Here is a 21,987-nt window from a genome sequence, read left to right on the forward strand (position 1 = left end):
TCCACTACCACCCAACAGTTCCAGGACTTGCGTTAAAAAAAAACGCACTTGCACTGGACACCTCTCACCTTAAGTACATGCTCCCTAGTATGAGACATTTCAAACCCACAAAAAAAATCCTGACTATTCTACCTACGCCGCTTGTAATGTATAAACATCTATCAGGTCGCCCTTCAGCCTCTGCTGCTCTAGAGAAAACAATCCACGATTGTCAAACCTCCTCTCATATCACATACCGACTAATCTAGCGAGGATTCTGGTAAACATTTTCTGCACCATGTGAAAGCGTTGACATCCTTCACGTAATGGGGCAAGCAGAATAGAAGGCAATACTCCAAATGCAGCCCAACCAGTTTTACAAAGCTGCAACATACCTTCCTGACCCTTTAACTTAATGGCTTAACTAATAAAGTCAAGTATGCCATATGCCTCCTTTACCATCCTATCAACTTGTGCACCACATTAAGAGCGCTATGGACTTGGACCTTGAGTTCCCTCCGTTTATCAAGGTTGTTAAGGTCCTGCCATTAACACTGTACAACTATTCCCCGTTTACACTTGACCTCCCAAAGTAAAACCCCTCACACTTGCCCACATTACTCCATTTACCATTCCTCCGCTCGTATCCGCAGGGGATCTATATACTGCTGTATCTTTTGGTAATGTGTGTAAGAACAGCACTGCAATGTTATGAAACATGTATTTTATTATTAACACGAGTCCGTTAGTAGGAAGAGCATTCAAACCAACGCACCCACCTAAATCAGGTAACCGAGCACGGCTTCGCCCGCACTAACGTCACATCCTGCCCACCGAGCGGAAGTTGTTCGTCTGTCAGGCGGCTGCGTAGACAGTTCCTGGGCGCAGGTGGGGTCCTTGTGGCTTTCGCTGACACGAGTGAGGAGAAGGGGAACGACAGGCGGTGGTGGCCCCGGTTCCGGCCTCTCCCCGTCCCCCGAGCCCGGCCGCTGGGGATGGTCTCCCGCTGACATGGGCGGCAGCAGTTCCAAAGGCCGCAGTTTCTGGCCCTTCGGCTCGGGCGCCGTCGCCGACACGGCCGACGGCGAGCGCCAGCAGAGCCTGGCCCGGTACCGCAGCGGGCGGCTAGGTGCCACCCCCTTCGTATTCAGCCGCAGGAGGTAAGGGGTGGGGTGGAAGAGCCGGGGTGGGGTATGTGGCTGAGGAGACTGATTGGGGTGGGGAAGGCCTCGGGGTGGTGTGGAACCCGGGAATTGAGTGGGTGTAGGTGGGTTTGAAGGCTGGGTCGGGAGGTTTCTCTTGTGTAGGCAGGTGTGAGGCTGGGTGGTGTACAGACAAAATATTACAAGACGGGTATTATTCAGTGGTTTGCATTTGGTGTTTTTAATTCGCACCACGCGATGTTTTTAGTCTTATTTGTTTAGTGCTTAGTGTTGGTTTTGCATTCTTGTAGGTGGAACGGCTCCCAGTGAGAAGTTCGCTCGTTGCCATACTCTCCTGTTTATCTTTCTTTTAATTGCCGCTCTGATGAATTCCCATTGGAGACCCTATGAACCTGTAGTTAATTGGGAGGGAAAGTGACTGCACATCTAGCTGTTATGGTGTCAACACTTTTCAAGGCTCACTAAAGGAACCCGTTTCTTCAAATTACTATCACTGTTATTCAGTGTAAGTACACTCAGTGCCCGCTTTATGAGGTACCCCTCGTTAATGCAAGCATCTATTTAAACACCACCTTTCTCTTCTAAGCTGCGCAGCATCACAGTCACTGAAACACTCCTGCACACGTAACCTTTACGGCACAGCTGGAATTTTCTATGATGATATAAAGTGTTGTGCAGTTTTCAAGCCATGGAAAATTTCCACTGTTAAAAAAAAATTAGAGGGAATATTGTCAGCCAATCAGGTGGCAGCAGCTCAAGGCATAAAAGCATGCAGACAATGTCAAGAGGTTCAGTTGTTCAGACCATACATCAGAATGAGGAAGAAATGTGATCTAAGTGACTTTGACTGTGGAATCATTGTTTGTGCCAGATGGGGTGGTTCCAATATCTCAAAAACTGCTGGTCTCCTGGGATTTTCACACAGACCAGTCTCTGGAGTTTACAGAGAATGATGTGAGAAACAAAACACATTCAATGAGCAGTTCTGTGGGAAGAAACACCTTGTTAATGAGGGAGCTCAGAGGAGAATGGCCGGGCAGGTTCAAGTTGACAAGAAGGCAACAGTAACTCAAATGATCAGATGTTAACAGGGATGTGCAGAGCACAATAACATGTTGAATCTTGAATTGGATGGGCTAAAGCAGCAAAATATCACAAATATATTCAATGACCACTTTATTACGTACCTCCTGTACCTAATACAGTGGCCACTAAATGCACTTTTTCTCATGAGGATTCCTGTTTGTCACAGCACACATTGCTTTGCACTTACAAATATAATGATTTCAAAATTCAAAGTAGATGTATTATTTAGGTATATGATTGTTGAATAGTTAAAGATGACATTAGTTCTGGGCTTGAAAAGGTTAAAAGACTTATCTAACTGAAAGCTTGTACAATATCTTAGCTGTTCAAACAAATTATCTGCCTCCTGGCAGGCAAATAACATTATAGGGAAAAACCATCAAAAATCACTATCATTTCTTGACTAGTTCTGAGGGATTTGAGATGTGAATCTGGCTTCAAAGATCTCAGATTTGATTTATACAGCAATTGATTCATACATTTGTTTCCATAATTAGTTTTGGTTCATTTTTATTATAACTTTCATTTTTGAGTAGTCTGTCTACCTGAATAATTTAAGACCTAGCTTTATGACAGTGTAATATTGCTTAGGTTCTGTACTGACAGTGGTCTCAAGTGCACCAAAGCTTTTTAACTGAATCACACTGTACAATGCTGAGCGAAGACTGGTTTGTGTGGAGGCATCTCAACCTACATGGTCGTGACTTGAAAGTAAAATTGAGTGCATGTGACTGAAAAGCAGTTTATGCATGTGAGAATGCTGACAATTTAAGGCTAGACAGAGTGAAATTAAGAAGAACATTGGAAATTAAGTCATGAAAGAATACTGCAAGAGAAAAAATTAAATCCAGAGATCTTGTTTTACATAAAATTAGGACAACTATCAGAGATTGAAAGTTTCCATTTACCTTTGTCTGGAAGTGGAAAAATATTAATTGGGTTCTTAATGAATACTTCTTAGCTGTCTTCACAAGGAAGAGGAAGCCATTGAAGTGCCTAATGGGCTTTGACAAGCTCCAGTTGTAGGTTGATCAAAAGTCCATTGTATCCAAAAGGAGAAGGTTATTAATAAATTTGCTCAGTGGCAGGTAGCAGAAGGCAGTTGACACATTTTTAATGACTGGAAGCCTTTTTTTTTCAGTCGAGTTCTACAGGGCTCTTGTGCTTTTTGTAATATGAGTTATATGGAAGGTGCATTGCAATGAATGTGCAGAGTTGACATTAAGCAAGAGAGCTTTAGATAGTTGTATAAAGTACGAAGCAGCAAACGGTGATGGAGAAACTCAAGCAAACCAATCAGCATCTTTGAGGAGAAAGCAATTGTCAATGTTTCAGATTGAAACCCTGCTCCACAGTGACTCGAGTAAAATGACTTTTCCACTGGTACCCTATCAGTGGGTTGGGAGATGCTGTTGATCTTTAGTTATTTGCTAATTGCTCTGGGTTCCAGACTTTGGCAAGCCAGATTTAATGTAATTTGCATTGCTGTTTTGTTGGCCATTTTAAATTCACTTGTCTGCTAGGGTATGAACTAGCATCAATTAACCCAGATACTGCCAGTGGTGAGAACAACAGTTGCCATTTTGGAAAAGAAAATGGCATGGGGAAATTTTAACCATAAAACGGCAAAGATTTTTCAAATAATAGAATTCTAGTTCTGAAATATTCCTGTCTTGAATATTTCTCCACTGATGCTGCCTCACAAGCACTGCTAGCATTTTCTATTTCTCTGTTCGGTTGGCAGCTCCTTGCTCCAAACTGTGAGTTGTATATTAGGAATTTTGATGTTCTTGCCTTGTAGCAGTTTGATCCTGATTAAGGTCTTAGGGTTGGATTTTTCATCCCGTCTGAAAATCATTTCAAAATATTTTAATTTCCATTACCTATTTTCATTCAGCAATAGTAAATCCAATTAATGCATATTTGTAACCTTCCTGTTCACAATCCAGAACACATTTTCTGTGTGTGTGCAATATTCTATGCAATATTCAGTCACTTCTTGTTCGCAATGTGGCTTCTATATTTGGTTCAGTCCACAGTTGTGGCCCTAAGCTTCTAATCAACTGTCACTTTAATTTTCCATCCCTTTTGTACTTTGATCTGTTTTTGACCTCCTACATTCTTTCATCAGGAACAACACATCTTTTAGAAATTCAAATTAGAGCCTTCTCTAATATAATTTGTAGCATTCTTTGTGTTTCTTTGATAATTTCAGAATATTCTACATTTGAGCCTTTTACTTACTATATCATTCCTCTCATTTACATCTTTCCTCTTTCTGATCACCCTTTTTTCACCCTTTGCCCTTTCTGCATCTTAATCTGTTTCTCTGTTCCTTGTCCTGATGAAAGACCATTGAACTGAACTGTAAATTGTTTCTCTCTTCACAGGTGCTGCCTGACCTGCTGAGTATATACAGAATACTGTTTTTATAATTACATGATTATTCACCTAAGGATACTGTCTTGTATTTGATCGTCAGAAAATATCTGTTGCCCATATTTGAGCCTTTAGTTTCTATTACACATTTGCCCATAATGGGAAATCGTGAATGGTTTTAATCCTCTTGCCAAGAATCCCACTTCAACTTTGGAAAAGAACAAGTCAAACGAGCTATAATTGGTTTGCTGATTGGCAGAGTGTCAAGTGAAGTCTTTTGGTAAAATCGGCCTAATTATCATTTAATGAAAATCAAGCCTGTGCTCCAAACACACAAAAATCCAGGAAAGTTTACTCACCTAAAGTGCAGTATTCCGAATCTTATCAGTCATATACAGTGGACTCTGGTTAATTCGGCCATCGGGGGACATCTCTTAAATAACAAAACCAAATCGAGAAAATAGCCAGGATTCCTTTTTGGGACACTAAGCCGCTTAATTGGGACAAGAGACTTGCTGAAGTTTCTGTGTATGTTGTGTGCCTGTCCGAGATTGCACCGTGTGTAGAGCGAACAATTTTTATGTAGTGTTACGAACCCCGTAACTGGGTCACTTACCAGCAAAGATAGAGAGGTCCGTTGAAGCCTGATGGTACTATTTTTAACAGTATTTATTAGTAAAAATACACAAAAATAATATCAATGCAAACATAGATAATATACGTCGTCAATACTAAATCTAAAAGTGCGGTTATAATAATAATCAATAATAAATAAGCTCTATCGTCTAGGGGATAATGTATTGTCCGATGGAAATATAAAAGTCACTCAGTTCATTCGGGCTGCAGTCTTTGGTTGAAGTCAAGAGAGAGATTTTAGAAACTTGCCGGCTTTCCTTTATCAGATCTTGATCTGTATTCGTCCTTTAGCAAGGCCGTTCTGTGGAAGACTTATCATCCGGGCAAGGATGGACACACACACAAGCCTCCACCGGTCTCATATGTTTCTCCTGGTGTGTCTAAAGGGGTTGTTCCCCAGACCCTCTTTTATCCTTACTCACGGGGTCTCAGATGTCAATCAGGTTGGGATGATGCAATCCCTCAACTAGCCCACTCTGGTCATTCCCTGAGGGGCTTCAATGAATAGTACAGTACTCAATACACAATTCCGTCTCCAAGAGACAATAGCTGTTATCAAGGGTTCCACCTTGCTGAGGCCAGGACACATTCCAAGCCTTGTGTATTCTGGATGTCTCTCTCTCATTTCCTGGGTCCCAGACCTGAATTAATAGCGATCTTGCGACTCTCGAAAAGGAGGGGGCTACTTTGTACCCTTCGGCCCCTCAGAGTTGTGGCACATTCGTAACAGTAGTGTCACGTGTGTGTTCGTATTAAAAAAAATTAGTGTTTTGTGTCACTGATAGTTGGCAGTAAGCAGTAAGACAGTCTGGAACTGTGTTACTCACTGTGGTTTCAAGCATTCCAGCTTGGAGATGCTAGAAATGGCCAGGTATGAAAATAAAACTACTTCAAGTTAGGAATGACGAAGAATTTGAAGGTATCAACAATCATCTTGAATGTTACTATGAAAGTGAAGATTTGGAGGTAATAATCGAAAGCATTGTTTGAAGGCAGTGGATGATCTGCACTCACTGCGCTGCATATGTTCATTTATAGTCAATCAAAAATACATGGCTGCATCCATAAATATTAGGAACTAAAGTGCAGTTTTATAGTACTGCAGTCTTGGTAGAGTTCCAATTTCTTCTGTATTTAATTTAAATAGTACTGTAGCTTATATTTTTTATACTTTTTAAATTATTTTTGTGAAACTTCAGCTAATTGGGGCAGCCACTAATTTGGCGACAATGTACTGGTTCTGATGTCCCAATTAACCAGAATTCAATGTAATTACAGATCAAAATAATACATCTATAGTTGGGTCAAATTATTTAAAAACTTGAAATATAGAAGTTTAGTTTCAATGTTATTTTCTGTTTCCACCTCATCTTAATCCAGTCAAATTTATTATCACTGATATATCATGAAATTTGTTGTTTTATGGCAGCAATAAAAAATAAATAGTGCAAAAGAGAATGAGGCCTGGTCAAAAATCCACAGAGGGGGAAAAACTGTTCCAAAATGTTGAGTGTTTTTAGGCTCCTGATCTCCCTTAAGGTAGGAATGAGAAGATGGCATGTCCTGGACATTGAGGGTCCTTAATGATGGATGCTGCTTTGAGACGTTGCCTTTTGAAGATGCCCTTGATGTTGGGGAGGCTTGTGCCTCTTGATCTTGTGTGTTGGAACCTCCAGGCCAGGCTGTGATGCAACCAGTCTGAATGCTCTCCGTCATACATCTGTAGAAATTTGTTAACATCTTTTGACGTAATAAATCTACTCAGACTCTGAGTACATAGCCACTAGCATGCTTTCATGATAGCATCAATATGTTGGACCCAGAATATATCCTTTGAGATGTTGATGCCTTTGAAAATGCTCACCTTTTCCACTACTGAACCTTCAGTGAAGACGGGTGTATGTCTCCCAATTTCCCCTTCCTGAAGTCCACAATCAATTCTTTGGTCTTGCTGACATTGAGTGCAAGATTGTTGTTACGACACTGCTCAACCAGCTGATCTATCTCACTCCTGTACACCACTTCATTGCTATCTGAGATCCTGCCAACGACAGCAGTGTCATCAGTGAATTTATAGATGGTAGTTGAGCTGTACTGAGCCATGTAGTCATGGGTGTAGAGAGATTAGAGCAGTAGGCTCAGCACACGTCCTTGAAGTGTGTTTGTGTTGATTGTCATCAAGAAGCCGATATTTTTATTGATCTGCACTGACTGGTTTCCTGATGAGGAAGTACGGATCTAATTAAAGGCCCAGGCTTTGAAGCTTGTTGATTAGTATCACTACTGAGGGGGTAATAGTATTAAATGCTGAGTTGAAACGCCTTTTTTTCATGCCTACAATAATCCAATCATTGATGCAGTCATTAAAAGTGTAGTTAACCAATCATCTGGTATTCTCTCCTGTTTCTACCCTTGTGAAATTTCCCTCAGAATATCTGAACTCCTTTAACCCCTGTGTTTGATTTGTCATGGGGAATCTTGGACCTCCAAACACTTGTGTGTTTTTAATTGCATGGCACAACTGCCATAGCTGAGAGAGGTGTGTTTATTTAGAATCGGGCATTTTTTTTTTAACAGACAAGGAAAACTTCCTGAGAGAAGATGTTTAAAAATCTAAAAATATGAGACTATCCTGTGTTGGTTTGGGAAACATTTGCAGTACTATGTGAGGTTTCCAAATACACTGACATTTTTTTAACACTGATCCCAACTTGTGCTTGTTCTCATATCAAAGTGAGAAACTTTGTTCTCAGTGCAAAATGGTCACATTACTCTCCTGGTCCGCCCAACACTAACCCTCGGAGACCTCTCCACAAAAGGCTGTCGTCAATTCATTGCTGAGGCAGTACTGGCAAAGGGCAAGATTTCACATCAGATATCTGGTGTAGCCTTGTGAAAAGCAGAGTTCCAAGCCAGTTTTTTTTCAGCATAATGAGCAGCTTGAGTCAAGTTGTCTAAAATAACACATGGGTGTTAAGTACCAGTCGTGTTTGTCCTGGAGGACCAAAAGCACTATAGTGAATCAGAGCTGTGGGATACAGTAACAGCAAGTTTTGAGTGTACTGATGGTTTGATGTTGAGTTCTTCTAGAGGTTACTGCTTTGCTTTTCACCTTAAATTGATTCTGTAGTGAATTTACAGTTGCAGAGTACATTACATAATAGAAATCTGCCCTTTATTATTCCAGGGCTGAATTGCTATGCTAATAAACAGCCAACTGTTAATATTCACTGGCAAATTATTACTCTGATAGCAATAAGATTTCAGTCAAATTTTAGATACAAGTAGACAAGCAGAACTGGAAAATAAGATTCTATAACTAATTGTTGCACATTCAGTGAATGTTGCCAATTATTTTTGATGGTCCAGATCTGCTTAACAGTGATTTGCTTGCCTATTTGTGATTCTGAATGCAAAGGTCACACATTGACCAAGTAATTGGAGTTCCAGATTCTGTTTACTGAATGATACTGATTTAATTGAGTTGTATTGCTGCTTTATATCTTATTTTTTCAACATTCATGAAATGGTTTGATAGGTAACACCATAAATGCAAAACTCTTAAATGTGCAAAAAGATTTGGTTGATGTGAGATTTCAAATTAAGTTCAAAACTACATGGCTAGTTAGACTTGGGTTTCTTTCGTACCTAATTTTCAGAATGTAGGAAAATTATGAACTTTCTATGTTAAATATGTGCGTTGAAGGGCAAAATAATAGTGGTGAACTTATGTGAAGAACGTGTATGTATTAAACGTAAAAGACAAGCAGCATGAATGACAGTCAGGGTGTTTAATATTAATGGTTTCTGCATAGCTGCCCACCCTTAATTATTTTCATTTTCAGGATCTGAGAGTTGCTGGCAATGTGAGGTTCATTCCCTATCCTTAATTGTCCTTTAGAAACAGGTAGTTGCTGCTGACTTAAACCACATCAGTCTTTTTTTGTGAAGGTTCTCCTACAATGATGAGGAGTTCTTAGAGCTAGAGATTGTTTTGGGAGGTGCTGTTGTTGTAGCCTAGATGAATAAATGGTGCATTTTGTGTATGTTGATGTACATGTACGTTCATGGTGGTGGACAAGGTACCAATCATGCAGGCTGCTTTGCCCTTTGTGGTGCTGAACATCTTGAACTCATCCAGGCAAGTGAAGAGTATCCTCACTCCTTGCTAATGCCTCAGGATGTAAGCTGTCAGAAAATTGGGTCTCTGACCTTTTGAAGCCACTATTTATGTGAATGGTCTATTGCATTTTTTGTCTAATCATAAAACCTAACGAAATGTGTGTGGGACAATACAAATCAGCTTCTTTTACCCATCCACAACTATATCCCGACTACTTCTTGCCCTTCCCAACCACATGAGAATGAATGCAAAAATGGTAAAGCTCAGGACACATGAACTTTTTGTATGCAATTGTTAAACAAATGGCCTGCTATAACTAGTCAGCTGTATGTGTGTGTGTATATAACACACACACACTCTCCCTCTCCCCCCTCTCTCCCCCCTCCCCCCTCCCCCCCTCCCCCCCTCCCCCCCTCCCCCCCTCCCCCCCTCCCCCCCTCCCCCCCTCTCCCCCTCTCCCCCTCTCCCCCCCTAATTTGAGACTCTAGCACCACAAAGCTAAAGGTGAAGTTTAAACTTTATAGGTTTTTGCTAATTTGTTCTGGAAAAAGTAGCCTAAGGGTACTTGTTTCAAATGTATTTTGATGTAAGACATTGGACAATCAGCATCTTGTGTACTTGATGTTAGTTGAGTTTAGCAGTGTTCTTCCCCTTATATGGCCTGGTTGCGGATAACCTGGGACAGATTTACTTAAGCAATGTTTTATAATTTGAAATGGCAAAAAGTTCAATATTACACAAGGCATGACTTCAGTTTGATCACTGCTTAACTGCAGAGTGCTCTAACTCTTCTGGATATGTCATGCAATTAGTTCCTAGATTATTATGAAATGTGAAGCTTATTTAATAGAGTACATAAAGTGGTATTACTCTTGTCTGCCACCTTTCTAATCATGCTTTTACTATTTTATTACCTTAGCTGTCCTTTATTTGTCGATATCTATTAACGACAGGTTAGGATTAAGGAAATTTGTCAGGAGAAATGTCTATCCTGTGCAGAAATTCTAATGGTGAGTCTTTGTGGTTACTAGAAAATATTCATTATCCTGCAGTTTAAATTCTGACTCTCAATTGCCAAATCATGAGGCTAAGTCTTCTAGGAAGCACTCTAATCAAAATATATTAAAATCAATGAAGTTCAAGTTGGTTTCAAAAATGCTGAGCCTTAACACTAGGCAGCATTTACTGATGGAACTTCAGGGTTTGAATTTGGGATGTGCATTCTCTATGGCAGAGGTGACACATAGTAAGTGCACCTAGACATTGAGAGTTTTGTTTCCTTACAATTTTATTTCAGTCACTTCAAGCCAAGTGTTTTCTAGCCTTTTTTTTGCTTCAGGTAATAAGTTGGTTGGAGGATCTATGCATCAATGTAGTTTGGTCAGATTTCAGAGTAGCTCCTTTCATTTTAAAATCCTGTCTCACTTTTTCTTTCATTCATAACTGGGGAAGGAATACAGTGGATTCCAGTTAATTGAGACATCAGGGCCAGACATTTTTGTCCAATTAGGTGGCTGCCCCAATTAACCAAAGATTCATGGAAATAATTTTAAAAAGTATTAAAGACAAACTACCATTTAACTGAATAGCAAATTGTGTATTTAAATGAAATACAGAAAAAATGAGAACACAACAAAAACTATTACAGTATTACTGGTTCCTGATCGTTATCGATAGAGGAATTTATCCAGTGTACGCTGCTGTGTTCATTTGATTGACAGTAAACGTACAAAATCAGAGCAGGCACCCTGTGCAGAGAGTGGACTAACTTTATACAGTGTTTTTGACAATTGAATACTCCAAATCTTAGTTTTCATTGTAACATTCAAGATGATTGTCGATACCTTCAAATTCTTCATAGTTCCTAACTTCAAGTAGTGAAATTGCTCAACTTTCACTCCTAGCCCTTTCTGGTATTCCAAGCCCGAATGCTTGAAACCGTAGAGAGTAAAACAGTTCTGAATTGTCTTACTGTTTATAACTTGCCAACTATCAGGGACCTTAAATACTGTGTTTTGAATACAAACACACTCAAGTGAAGGTATTTAAAACTGTTTGCTCTAAACACGGTGTTATGTCTAATGACTGACACTAGTTAGAAAATGTTTGGCAACAGTCTACTGCCCCAATTAAGTGGCATAGTGTCCCAAATAAACTAAGGGAAACCCAGTTATTTTCTTGATTTGTTTTTATTATTTAAGAGTTGTTTCATCTCAGCAACTGCCCTGATTAACTGATGGCCAATTAACCAGAACTATATATACATTAAAAAATAAATTGATCGTTCTAAGTGTGCAAACAACCACTAGTGCAACATGACCCAAAGTTATTTAAATTCTGGGGTGTCTATTAGGTCTTTTGCATCTGTTTATCATAATATTTTGACTTTTTATTTAAGGTGTTCTTTTGCATAATTTTTCCTCCAGTTTTCTTCCCTCCTGAAGGTGCTGACTCTTGATGGGCACGGTTCCATGAGTGCTGGCAGCCATCACCAAAGTGGCCATTCTTCATGTGTGAGCCTAGACAGTGAGTGTTCCAGGCTGTTCAATTGTGGAGGGTATAACAGGCAAACCTGATCCTGTTCTCATCTGGCATCCAATACACACACTCAGTATAGGTAACCAGATAGCAGTTGGGAGCTGACATCAGCCTGATTTATTTTATTCCGCTTTCCACTCCCTCCTCGCGCAAACAGTAGGCACTTTGAAACCAGTTATATTGCTGTAGTAATCAGCTAATCAAAGACACATTTGGAGATTAAACTGGGACATTCTAACGGTTATAAGTCAGTTACTAAAAGCTTTTTTAAATTTTATTCAGTTGTTTAGACTTTAATTTGGAGTAACTTAGCAAAGTATGGAAATGGAAAAGTTAAACATTAAACTTGTGTACATTTCTAGCATTAATGAAATTTTCCATAGGACAAAAATTCAGTTGGGTATCCAGCCTTTACAATAACTGATTGAATGATCTAGTTACAAATACACATACACAAACCTAGCAAGCCCACCACCATTTTCTTTTATAATTGAGCTGGCATTACTGAAAGATCATCAGGAGAGTTGGTAATATTCTCAGGGAATCAGAACTTTTGCTTGGGAGTTCACCCCAAGAACTGTATATCAATAATAACATATTAAACTTGATCTGAATGGGTACTTTGTTTTCTTAGCAGTACATATTTGGATGTAAAACCCTTTGAAAGACAAGCCCCACAGTGCAATAAAAGCACCATTTTCACTTAATTAGATAATTTGGCAGAGAAATAGTGAGGTTTAGATTTTTTCAGCTGCAGCAGCCACTTAACAAATATTCATATAATAAAAGATGGCTACAGTTTTGCCCACAGAGCGGGAATATAAATATTCACAACTTAGTCAAACATTTATTTTGCCCCTGCAGCTCAATGTACTATGATGAAGATGGTGATTTGGCTCATGAGTTCTATGAAGAAACCTTCGTCACAAAAAATGGAAGAAAAAAAGCTAAACTGAAAAGAATTCATAAAAATTTAATACCTCAGGTGAGAGCCAAGTTTTATATTGTTGATTCATTTTACTTTCTTAGGGCGAAGGACTGATTTAACTTCCATCTTAATAAGGAATGGGTACATTTAGATGACATGTATTGAATCCCTTAGACTCTTAAATCTAATAGTTTGGTTGGTTACTGTTACTGTATAGGTTAAGCAGAGTGACCATTGCATACAAGTAGTGTGCCACCATTATTGAACCATGGCACTGGAGTGTCACATGGATTGTGTTAGGTCCTGGAAAATTCAAATGTGAGAACAGTTATGTTGGTATCGAGTATGTTGTAGATCACAGTATAGTATGTAGTATTTGTATGGAGCAGGAAGTTTTTCCACTTAGTTGCCTATTAATTGCTGAGTTTTCTATTCTCAGCCTCTTATGGTAGTTGGGCATTAACAATCAGTCTAAGTCAGACTAGCAAGGAGACTAACTTTACCAGAAGGAATGGGTGTGTAGAAGCTGCTAAAGGTATTAACTAAGACTGAAGCGGGCTTGATAGATTGAGAGAGATATTTAAAAAGAGAAACTGGGGCTCTTTACAATTATAGAAGTGATAAAAGTTTATGTTACTGAGTTTTAACCATGTAAATAAAGAGAAATGCAGCCAGGTGATACTGTAGTTCCAAACAAAAGGGTGAACTAAATATTTACATAAAGGTGTTTGAGATATAGAAACAAATGATTTAAAAGGGATGAGTATTGTACGGTGGGAATACATGTGAAGTCTTAAACACAAAGTACACTGCAGATGCTGTGGTCATGTTGAAGTCTTATTGTTTGGAAATTTTCACGAGCCTGTCAGTTATGTAAAACAATATGCATTATTCAATCTTCCTCTTGGGGAAGGGTTCAGAGAAGATTCACAAGAATGACCTTGGGAATGATGGAATTAAATTATGGGGATTATTTGATGGCTCTGGGCCTGTACTCGCTGGAGTTTAGAAGAATGAGGGGGATCTCATTGAAACCCATCAAATATTGAAAGGCCTAGATAGAGTGGACATGGAGATGATGTTTCCTATAGTGGGGAAGTCTAGGATAAGAGACAGTCTCAAAATACAAGGATGTTCCTTTAGAGCAGAGATGAGGGATTTCTTTAGACAGTGGTGAATCTGTGAAAATCATCACAAATGGCAGTGGAAATTGAGTCAATCAGTGTTTTTAAAGCAGAGGTTGATAGGTTGTTAATTAGAAAAGGTGTGAAAGGTAACTGGGAGAGGGCAGGAGAATGGGGTCGAGGAATAATAAATCAATGACTCAACTGGCTGAATGACCATTTTGCCCCTATGTCTGTTTTGTATGACTTCTATAGGACATACTGCAGTCTCTTTTTTCATGTAAAATGTGCTAAAACTGTTACAGATTTGTAGCCATACATAGGTAAATTGGGCATTCTACCCACAACATCCACACCAATCAAAGGAACCTTTCTTGTAATAATCCCACCTCCTGCACTATTTTGACTAGCAGTTTAAATGCTTAGGTGACTCTGCTTTCACCACTCTCAGGCTGTGAATTCCAGGCTCTTGATACAAAAGGTTGGTTTGCAGGTGCAGCAGGGTATCAAGAAGGCAAATGGAATGTTGGCCTTCATTGCTAGAGGGATTGAAGTAGGAGCAGGGAGGTTACGCTGCAGCTGTACAGGATACTGGTGAGGCCGCATGCAGTTCTGGTCTCTTGAGGAAGGATATACTGACTTTGAAGGTGGTGTAGAGGAGGTTCACCAGGTTGATTCCAGAGATTGGGGAGGTTAGACTACGAGGAGAGGTTGCGTCACCTGGAACTGTACTCGCTGGAATTCAGAAAAATGAGAGGAGATCTTATAGAAGTATAAAATGAAAGTGATAGAAGAGATAGAGGCAAGAAGGTTGTCTCCACTGGTAGGTGAAACTAAACTAAGGACATAGCCACAAGATTCGCGGGATTAGATTTAGGTCGGAGATGAGGAGGAGCTGTTTTTCCCATAGAGTGGTGAATCTGTGAAATTCTCTGTCCAATAAAGCAGTGGAGGCTACCTCAGTAAGTATATTTAAGACAAGGTTAGGTAGATTTTTGCATACTAGGGGAGTTAAGGGTTATGGGGAAAATAGACAATAGACGCAGAAGTAGACCATTCGGCCCTTCGAGCCTGCACCGCCATTTTGAGATCATGGCTGATCATCTACTATCAATACCCGGTTCCTGCCTTGTCCCCATATCCCTTGATTTCCCTATCCATAAGATACCTATCTAGCTCCTTCTTGAAAGCATCCAAAGAATTGGCCTCCACTGCCTTCTGAGGCAGTGCATTCCAGACCCCCACAACTCTCTGGGAGAAGAAGTTTTTCCTTAACTCTGTCCTAAATGACCTACCCCTTATTCTCAAACCATGCCCTCTGGTACTGGACTCTCCCAGCATCTGGAACATATTTGCTGCCTCTATCTTGTCCAATCCCTTAATAATCTTATATGTTGCAATCAGATCCCCTCTCAATCTCCTTAATTCCAGTGTGTACAAGCCCAGTCTCTCTAACCTCTCTGCGTAAGTCAGTCCGGACATCCCAGGAATTAACCTTGTGAATCTACGCTGCACTTCCTCTATAGCCAGGATGTCCCTCCTTAACCCTGGAGACCAAAACTGTACACAATACTCCAGGTGTGGTCTCACCAGGGCCCTGTACAAATGCAAGAGGATTTCCTTGCTCTTGTACTCAATTCCCTTTGTAATAAAGGCCAACATTCCATTAGCCTTTTTCACTGCCTGCTGCACTTGCTCATTCACCTTCAGTGACCGATGAACAAGGACTCTTAGATCTCTTTGTATTTCTCCCTTACCTCACTCTACACCGCTCAGATAATAATCTGCCTTCCTGTTCTTACTCCCAAAGTGGATAACCTCACACTTATTCACATTAAACGTCATCTGCCAAGTATCTGCCCACTCACCCAGCCTATCCAAGTCACCCTGAATTCTCGTAACATCCTCATCACATGTCACACTACCACCCAGCTTAGTATCATCAGCAAACTTGCTGATGTTGTTCTCAATGCCTTCATCTAAATCGTTGACGTAAATTGTAAACAGCTGTGGTCCCAATACCGAGCCCTGTAGCACCCCACTAGTCACCACCTGCCATTCCGAGAAACACCCATTCACCGCTACCCTTTGCTTTCTATCTGCCAACCAGTTTTCTATCCATGTCAATGTCTTCCCCCAATGCCATGAGCTTTGATTTTACCCACCAATCTCTTATGTGGGACCTTATCAAATGCCTTCCAAAAATCGAGGTACACTACATCCACTGGATCTCCCTTGTCTAACTTCCTGGTTACATCCTTGAAAAACTCCAATAGATTAGTCAAGCATGATTTACCCTTGGTAAATCCATGCTGGCTTGGCCCAATCCTATCACTGCTATCTAGATATGCCACTATTTCATCTTTAATAATGTACTCTAGCATCTTCCCCACTATTGATGTTAGGCTGACAGGACGATAGTTCTCTGTTTTCTCCCTCCCTCCTTTCTTAAAAAGTGAGATAACATTAGCCATTCTCCAATCCTCAGGGACTGATCCTGAATCTAAGGAACATTGGAAAATGATTACCAAAGCATCTGCAATTTCCAGGGCCACCTCCTTTAGTACCCTAGGATGCAGACCATCTGGACCTGGGGATTTGTCAGCCTTCAGTCCCATCAGTCTACTCATCACCGTTTTCCTTCCTAATGTTAATCTGTTTCATTTCCTCTGTTACCCTATGTCCTTGGCCCATCCATACATCTGGGAGATTGCTTGTGTCTTCCCTAGTGAAGACAGATCTAAAGTACTTATTAAATTCTTCTGCCATTTCTCTGTTTCCCATAACAATTTCACCCAATTCATTCTTCAAGGGCCCAACATTGTTCTTAACTAACTTCTTACTCTTCACATACCAAAAAAAAAAGCTTTTGCTATCCTCCTTTATATTCCTGGCTAGCTTGTGTTCGTAACTCATTTTTTCTCCCCATATTGCCTTTTTAGTTAAGTTCTGTTGTTCCTTAAAAATTTCCCAATCATCTGTCTTCCCACTCACCTTAGCTCTGTCATACTTTTTTTTAATGCTATGCAATCTCTGACTTACTTTGTCAACCACTGTGGCCCCTTTCCCCCCTTTGAATGAATCCTTCCTTCGGGGGATGAACTGATTTTGCACCTTTGTGTATTATTCCCAAGAATACCTGCCATTGCTGTTCCATTGTCTTTTCTGCTAGGATATCCATCCAGTTAACTTTGGCCAGCTCCTCCCTCATGGCTCCATAGTCTCCTTTGTTCAACTGCAACACTGACACCTCCGAGCTGCCCTTATCCTTCTCAAATTGCAGATAAAAACATCATATTATGATCACTACCTCCTAATGGCTCCTTTACTTCAAGATCGCTTATCAAATCCTGTTCATTACATAACACTAAATCCAGAATAGCCTTGTCCCTGGTCGGCTGTCGTACAAGCTGTTCCAAGAATGCATCCCTTAGGCACTGTACAAACTCCCTATCCTGGGGTCCAGCACCAACCTGATTCTCCCAGTTCACCTGCATGTTGAAATCCCCCATAACTACTGCGACATTACCTTTGCCACATGCCAATGTTAACTCCCTATTCAACTTGCACCCAATATCCATGCTACTGTTTGGTGGCCTATAGACAACACCCATTAGGGTCCTTTTGCCCTTACTGTTCCTCAATTCTATCCACACAGACTCCACTTCTCCTGATCCTATTGTCAACCTGTAACTGTTACCTGCTCAGTTGAGGAAAAACACCAGAGACACGAAATTACCTCTGAAACGGTTTATATTCAGAGAGGAGTTCGCAGCCCCACGCACTTTGGGCGTAAGGTAGCCAACTCCCAATTTGTCGGTTTACAAAGGTTATACTTATACCCAAAAGCAGGGTACTACATTTGCAAATATGGTTACCGATTCGAATTCATCAATTGATTGGCTATTGCATAGCTAAGCATACAAACTACTCAGAATTTAGCAAAGGTTAAAGCGTAATACCTAGAATTAATACTGACGTACTTCAGGACACTTGAAATAGGTATCCTTAAAATATTTTGCCAAGCACATTGTCTTGTGGTTGTAGGTTCCCTTTTCCTTGTGGTCTCCACGTCTGGCCTAGCACCTTATTTTATCTACCTCTCCTTACTTCCCCAATGACGTACCTCTCTCTTGTCCTGTCTACATATTTTGCTACACTTACCCCTCGCCCACCCCCTTTACACGTACCCCTTACCCTCTTCACATTCTCACTGTGTCCCCCCTTGCAAAGGACTGAATCTCATTCCTCACCAACAGGGCCACCCCACCCCCTCTGCCCACATTTCTGTCCCTATGATAGCACGTATACCCTTACCCTTGCACATTCATTTCCCAGGTCTGATCTCCCTGCAGCCATGTCTCCGTTATCTCAACAACATCATAGTTACCCATTCGCACCTGAGCTTCAAGCTCATCCGCCTTATTTCTGACACTTCGTGCATTCAGATATAGAATTTTTAGCCCATTTCTCCTCTCTCTGTTTGAATCTCTGCCTATTGTGCTTAACCCAGCTCCCCGAACTCCCATCGGGCTATATGCCCCTAGAATTTTGTTGTTCTTCCTAAATTTACTTATTCTTTCTGCACATTTAACTCCATGTTCCGTCAGACCATCCCTCTGTACATGTGTCCTCCTTATCACTTGTTCCGCCTCACCTTTCTCTACTACACACTTAATATTCTGGAACCGTGCAGTCCCCACCTGTCCTTTATTCTTCCTCTCGCTATCCTCTCTCACATTCTGGATCCCTGACCCCTGCAAATTTAGTTTAAACCCCCCCAAGAAGCACCAGCAAACTTCCCTGCAAGAATGTTAGTACCGCTCCAGTTCAGGTTTAAACCGTCCCTTCGGAACAGATCCCACCTTCCCTGGAACAAAGCCCAATTATCTAAAAACTTGAAGCCCTCACTCGCACGTGGCACAGGTAGCAATCCTGAGATTGTTACCCTGGAGGTCCTGCTCTTCAGCTTCGCACCTAACTCCCTGAGCTCCCTACACAGGACCCCCTCACTCATCCTACCCACATCGTTGGTCCCTACATGGACCACAACATCTGGATTCTTGCCCTCCCTCTCGAGAATAACCTGCACCCGATCTGAGATGTCTCGGACCCCGGCACCAGGGAAGCAACATACCATCCGAGACTCCTGATCCTCCCCACAAAATCTCCTATCTGCCCCCCTGACTATAGAATCCCCTATCACTACCGCTCTCTTCTCTTCCCTCTTCCCCTTCCTAGTCGAGGGTCCATCCTCAGTGCCAGAGACAGGACCACTACAACTTGTTCCCGGTAGGTCATCCCCACCAACAGCATCCAAAACGGTATACTTATTGTTGATGGGAACGGCCACAGGGGTGCTCTGCTCTCTCTGCCCCCCCGCCTCTCCTGACTGTCACCCATTTGCCTACCTCCTGACTTTTCGGTGTGACTTCCTCCCGATAACTCCTATCTATCTGCCTCTGCCTCCCGAATGATCCATAGTTCATCCAGCACCTGCTCCAATTCCCTAACTCGGTTTGATAGGAGATGCAGCTGGATGCACCTTTTGCAGGTGTGGTCATCAGGGACAACTGTGTTTACCCTGACCTCCCACATACTGCATACAGAGCACAACACTGCTCTAACTGTCTCCCCCATTACCTGATCCCAGATTAGTCAGATAGGTGGAGATGAGTCCATGGCCAGATCAGCCATGATCTTACTGAATGGCAGAGCAGGTTCGACGGGCCAGATGGCCTACTCCTCCTCCTATTTCTTATGTTCTTATGACACACTTTGGGTGGAAAAGATGCAACCCCCCCTTCCGAGATCCCCTTTAAATTTCTTAGTTCTTGTGCCAAATCTATGTCCCCTAGTTTTATGACATGGGGAAAAGTTTCCTGTGGTGTACCCTGTCTATGCCCCTCTTTTTGTATATGACAATCATCTCCTTTAGGGAAAACAGACCTAGCCTTCAGTCAATCATTTCTCATACCTGAAATGCTCCATCCCAGTTAACATTTTGGTGAATTTTCTCTGCACTTTCCAATGTTATAACATTTTGCCTATTGTTTGGTGACCTGATTTGACCTTTGTCCTAGTTTTATAAGGACTTTAAGCAGAGATCATTGGTTTTGGTTAGATGCAAGAACACTGGTTGTTACTTCGTGTAAAGACAAGATTGACTTTTAGTTGAAATTAAATTTGAAAATCTAGAAATCTTCCAGTTTCTGTAAGTGGAAAGGGAGATGCCTTCACAATGAAGACCCCATTTGAAGCTTTTTATGGTGTTTTGTTTTAATAATTAAAGTCAAAGCTCTTTGTTTTTGTTAGTTTCAATGCCATAATGTTATCGTCTCTGTCTGCACCTTCACACTTGGTCCATCAAATGCTGCATTGCATGTGTTCACATCTTTCAGTCGTGCATTTGTGGCACTGGTCTTTTGAAGTTCAAATTGTGTAACAATGCTTAGAAGCCATTTGGTTAATCAAACCTATGTCAACTCTTAAATGAACTAACCATTGAATTCAGTACTTAATGCAAAAGATCACCATAAAAACTTAACATATTGGAAGTGCTTTGAAATAAAACCCACTGGTTTTGACCTCCCTACCCTCATTGGTTAATCTGTGTTCATTATTTTCACAGGGTATAGTTAAGCTGGACCACCCACGAATCCATGTGGATTTCCCTGTCGTTTTATGTGAGGTGTGACCGGAATGGAAGTTTCTTTCAAAATAAAACTGGACTATAGGAGTTTGCCAGATGCTGAACCTTTGATGGTCCTCTATGTTGGTGATGGAGACTGATCTGACGAGCGTGTGGCATCTGTTTAATTTCCGTGTAGTTTTTAAATGCTAAGAGCCAAACACTTAACGTTTCCTCTGTATGATTGTCTATAGAGTGATCTGTTAAAATTGAATTCATTTATAAGACCACAGTACAGATGTATACTAGAGCTCCAGTGCTATTTCAAGTAATTGTGTTAGATTACTGTGACATATGTTTAAAGACAATGTAAATAGTAGTTTTAATTTAATGCAGTCATTAGGGGTGTTCAAACATTTTGAGTTCTGTATATACACATCTGCACAATACTTGGCAGTAAATATAATGGCATATCTATGAAAATTAGTTGCAAGGTTTTATTTATGAATGACTATTGTTTGTTAATTTTCTCATACTATATAATAAAAGATTCCACAGAGTCTTTGAACTTTGTGCTACTTGAATGCCACATGAAAAAGGAAGCACTTGAAAATACAAATATAGACTCCTACTCTTCCAAAACTATAAGGTAAAAATGGAAATTTATATCAAGCTGAGAAAAAAAAACTGAGAAAGTAACTTGGCTGCAAAGCTTCCCATTTCTGCAGGTTTGCGCATTCTCACTGGTGCAGTGGTTCTCCTTGTCTCAGCTCCAGGGATCCGTGTTTGATCTTGATCTCTGTTTGCACATTCTCACTGTGGCTCAATCTGTTTCCTGATGCTTGGTTTCCTTTTACACCCTAAAGGCCTGCTAGTAAGTTTGTTGGGTACCATAAACTACCTTTAGCTGAGCAGCAGGAGAATCGGTGGTGGGCACAGGAGACATTAAGTTATGGAGATTAGGTGGGAAAATAAGATTTGACTTAGACCTTGATGGGCTTAATGGAGTATGGGATAAGGAAATGAGGGATGATTAGAAAAAGAAATCCTGGTTTATTTCATTTCTCTGCAGCTCTTTAAATCTGTCTGAGCTGAATTCAGCAAATGTGTGATAGATTGTCAGTAAGATGTGTAGCATGGCTTATTTGTAAACCAAACTCAAGAGAATTTGCAGATGCTGGGAATCCAAGCGACACACAAAATGCTGGAGAAACTCAGTGGGCCAGTTAGCATCTATGGAAAAGAATGGACTGAGACCCTTTATCAGGACTCATGAAGGTGCTTTTTAAATATTGAAAATATTTCTGATCTTGATGAAGGGTGTCTGCACAAAAGGTCAATACTCAGTTCCAGAGATGCTGCCTGACACGATGAGTTCCTCCAGCATTTTGTGTGTGTTG

At 40.8% G+C, this 21,987-nt stretch overlaps 1 protein-coding gene across 1 annotated transcript; it reads left to right on the forward strand.

Moving 5' to 3' along the window:
• The first annotated feature begins 820 nt into the window (after positions 1–820).
• LOC140741917 (tumor suppressor candidate 2-like) lies at positions 821–21,149 on the forward strand. The gene is made up of 3 exons (XM_073072484.1): positions 821–1,139; positions 12,769–12,889; positions 20,588–21,149. The coding sequence occupies exons 1-3, from the start codon at positions 991–993 to the stop codon at positions 20,651–20,653; spliced, it is 336 nt and encodes a 111-aa protein (XP_072928585.1). The 5' UTR covers positions 821–990; the 3' UTR covers positions 20,654–21,149.
• The last annotated feature ends 838 nt before the right edge of the window (positions 21,150–21,987 follow it).

The sequence above is a fragment of the Hemitrygon akajei genome, chromosome 19 (assembly GCF_048418815.1).
Source record: "Hemitrygon akajei chromosome 19, sHemAka1.3, whole genome shotgun sequence".
Taxonomy (NCBI): Eukaryota; Metazoa; Chordata; class Chondrichthyes; order Myliobatiformes; family Dasyatidae; genus Hemitrygon; species Hemitrygon akajei.

Coding starts and splice junctions, on each gene's coding strand:
- LOC140741917 (XM_073072484.1), top strand. CDS start 991: ATGGGCGGCAGCAGTTCCAAAGGCCGCAGTTTCTGGCCCTTCGGCTCG. Junction 1,140..12,768: donor TTCGTATTCAGCCGCAGGAG/GTAAGGGGTGGG, acceptor TTGCCCCTGCAG/CTCAATGTACTATGATGAAG. Junction 12,890..20,587: donor ATAAAAATTTAATACCTCAG/GTGAGAGCCAAG, acceptor TTATTTTCACAG/GGTATAGTTAAGCTGGACCA.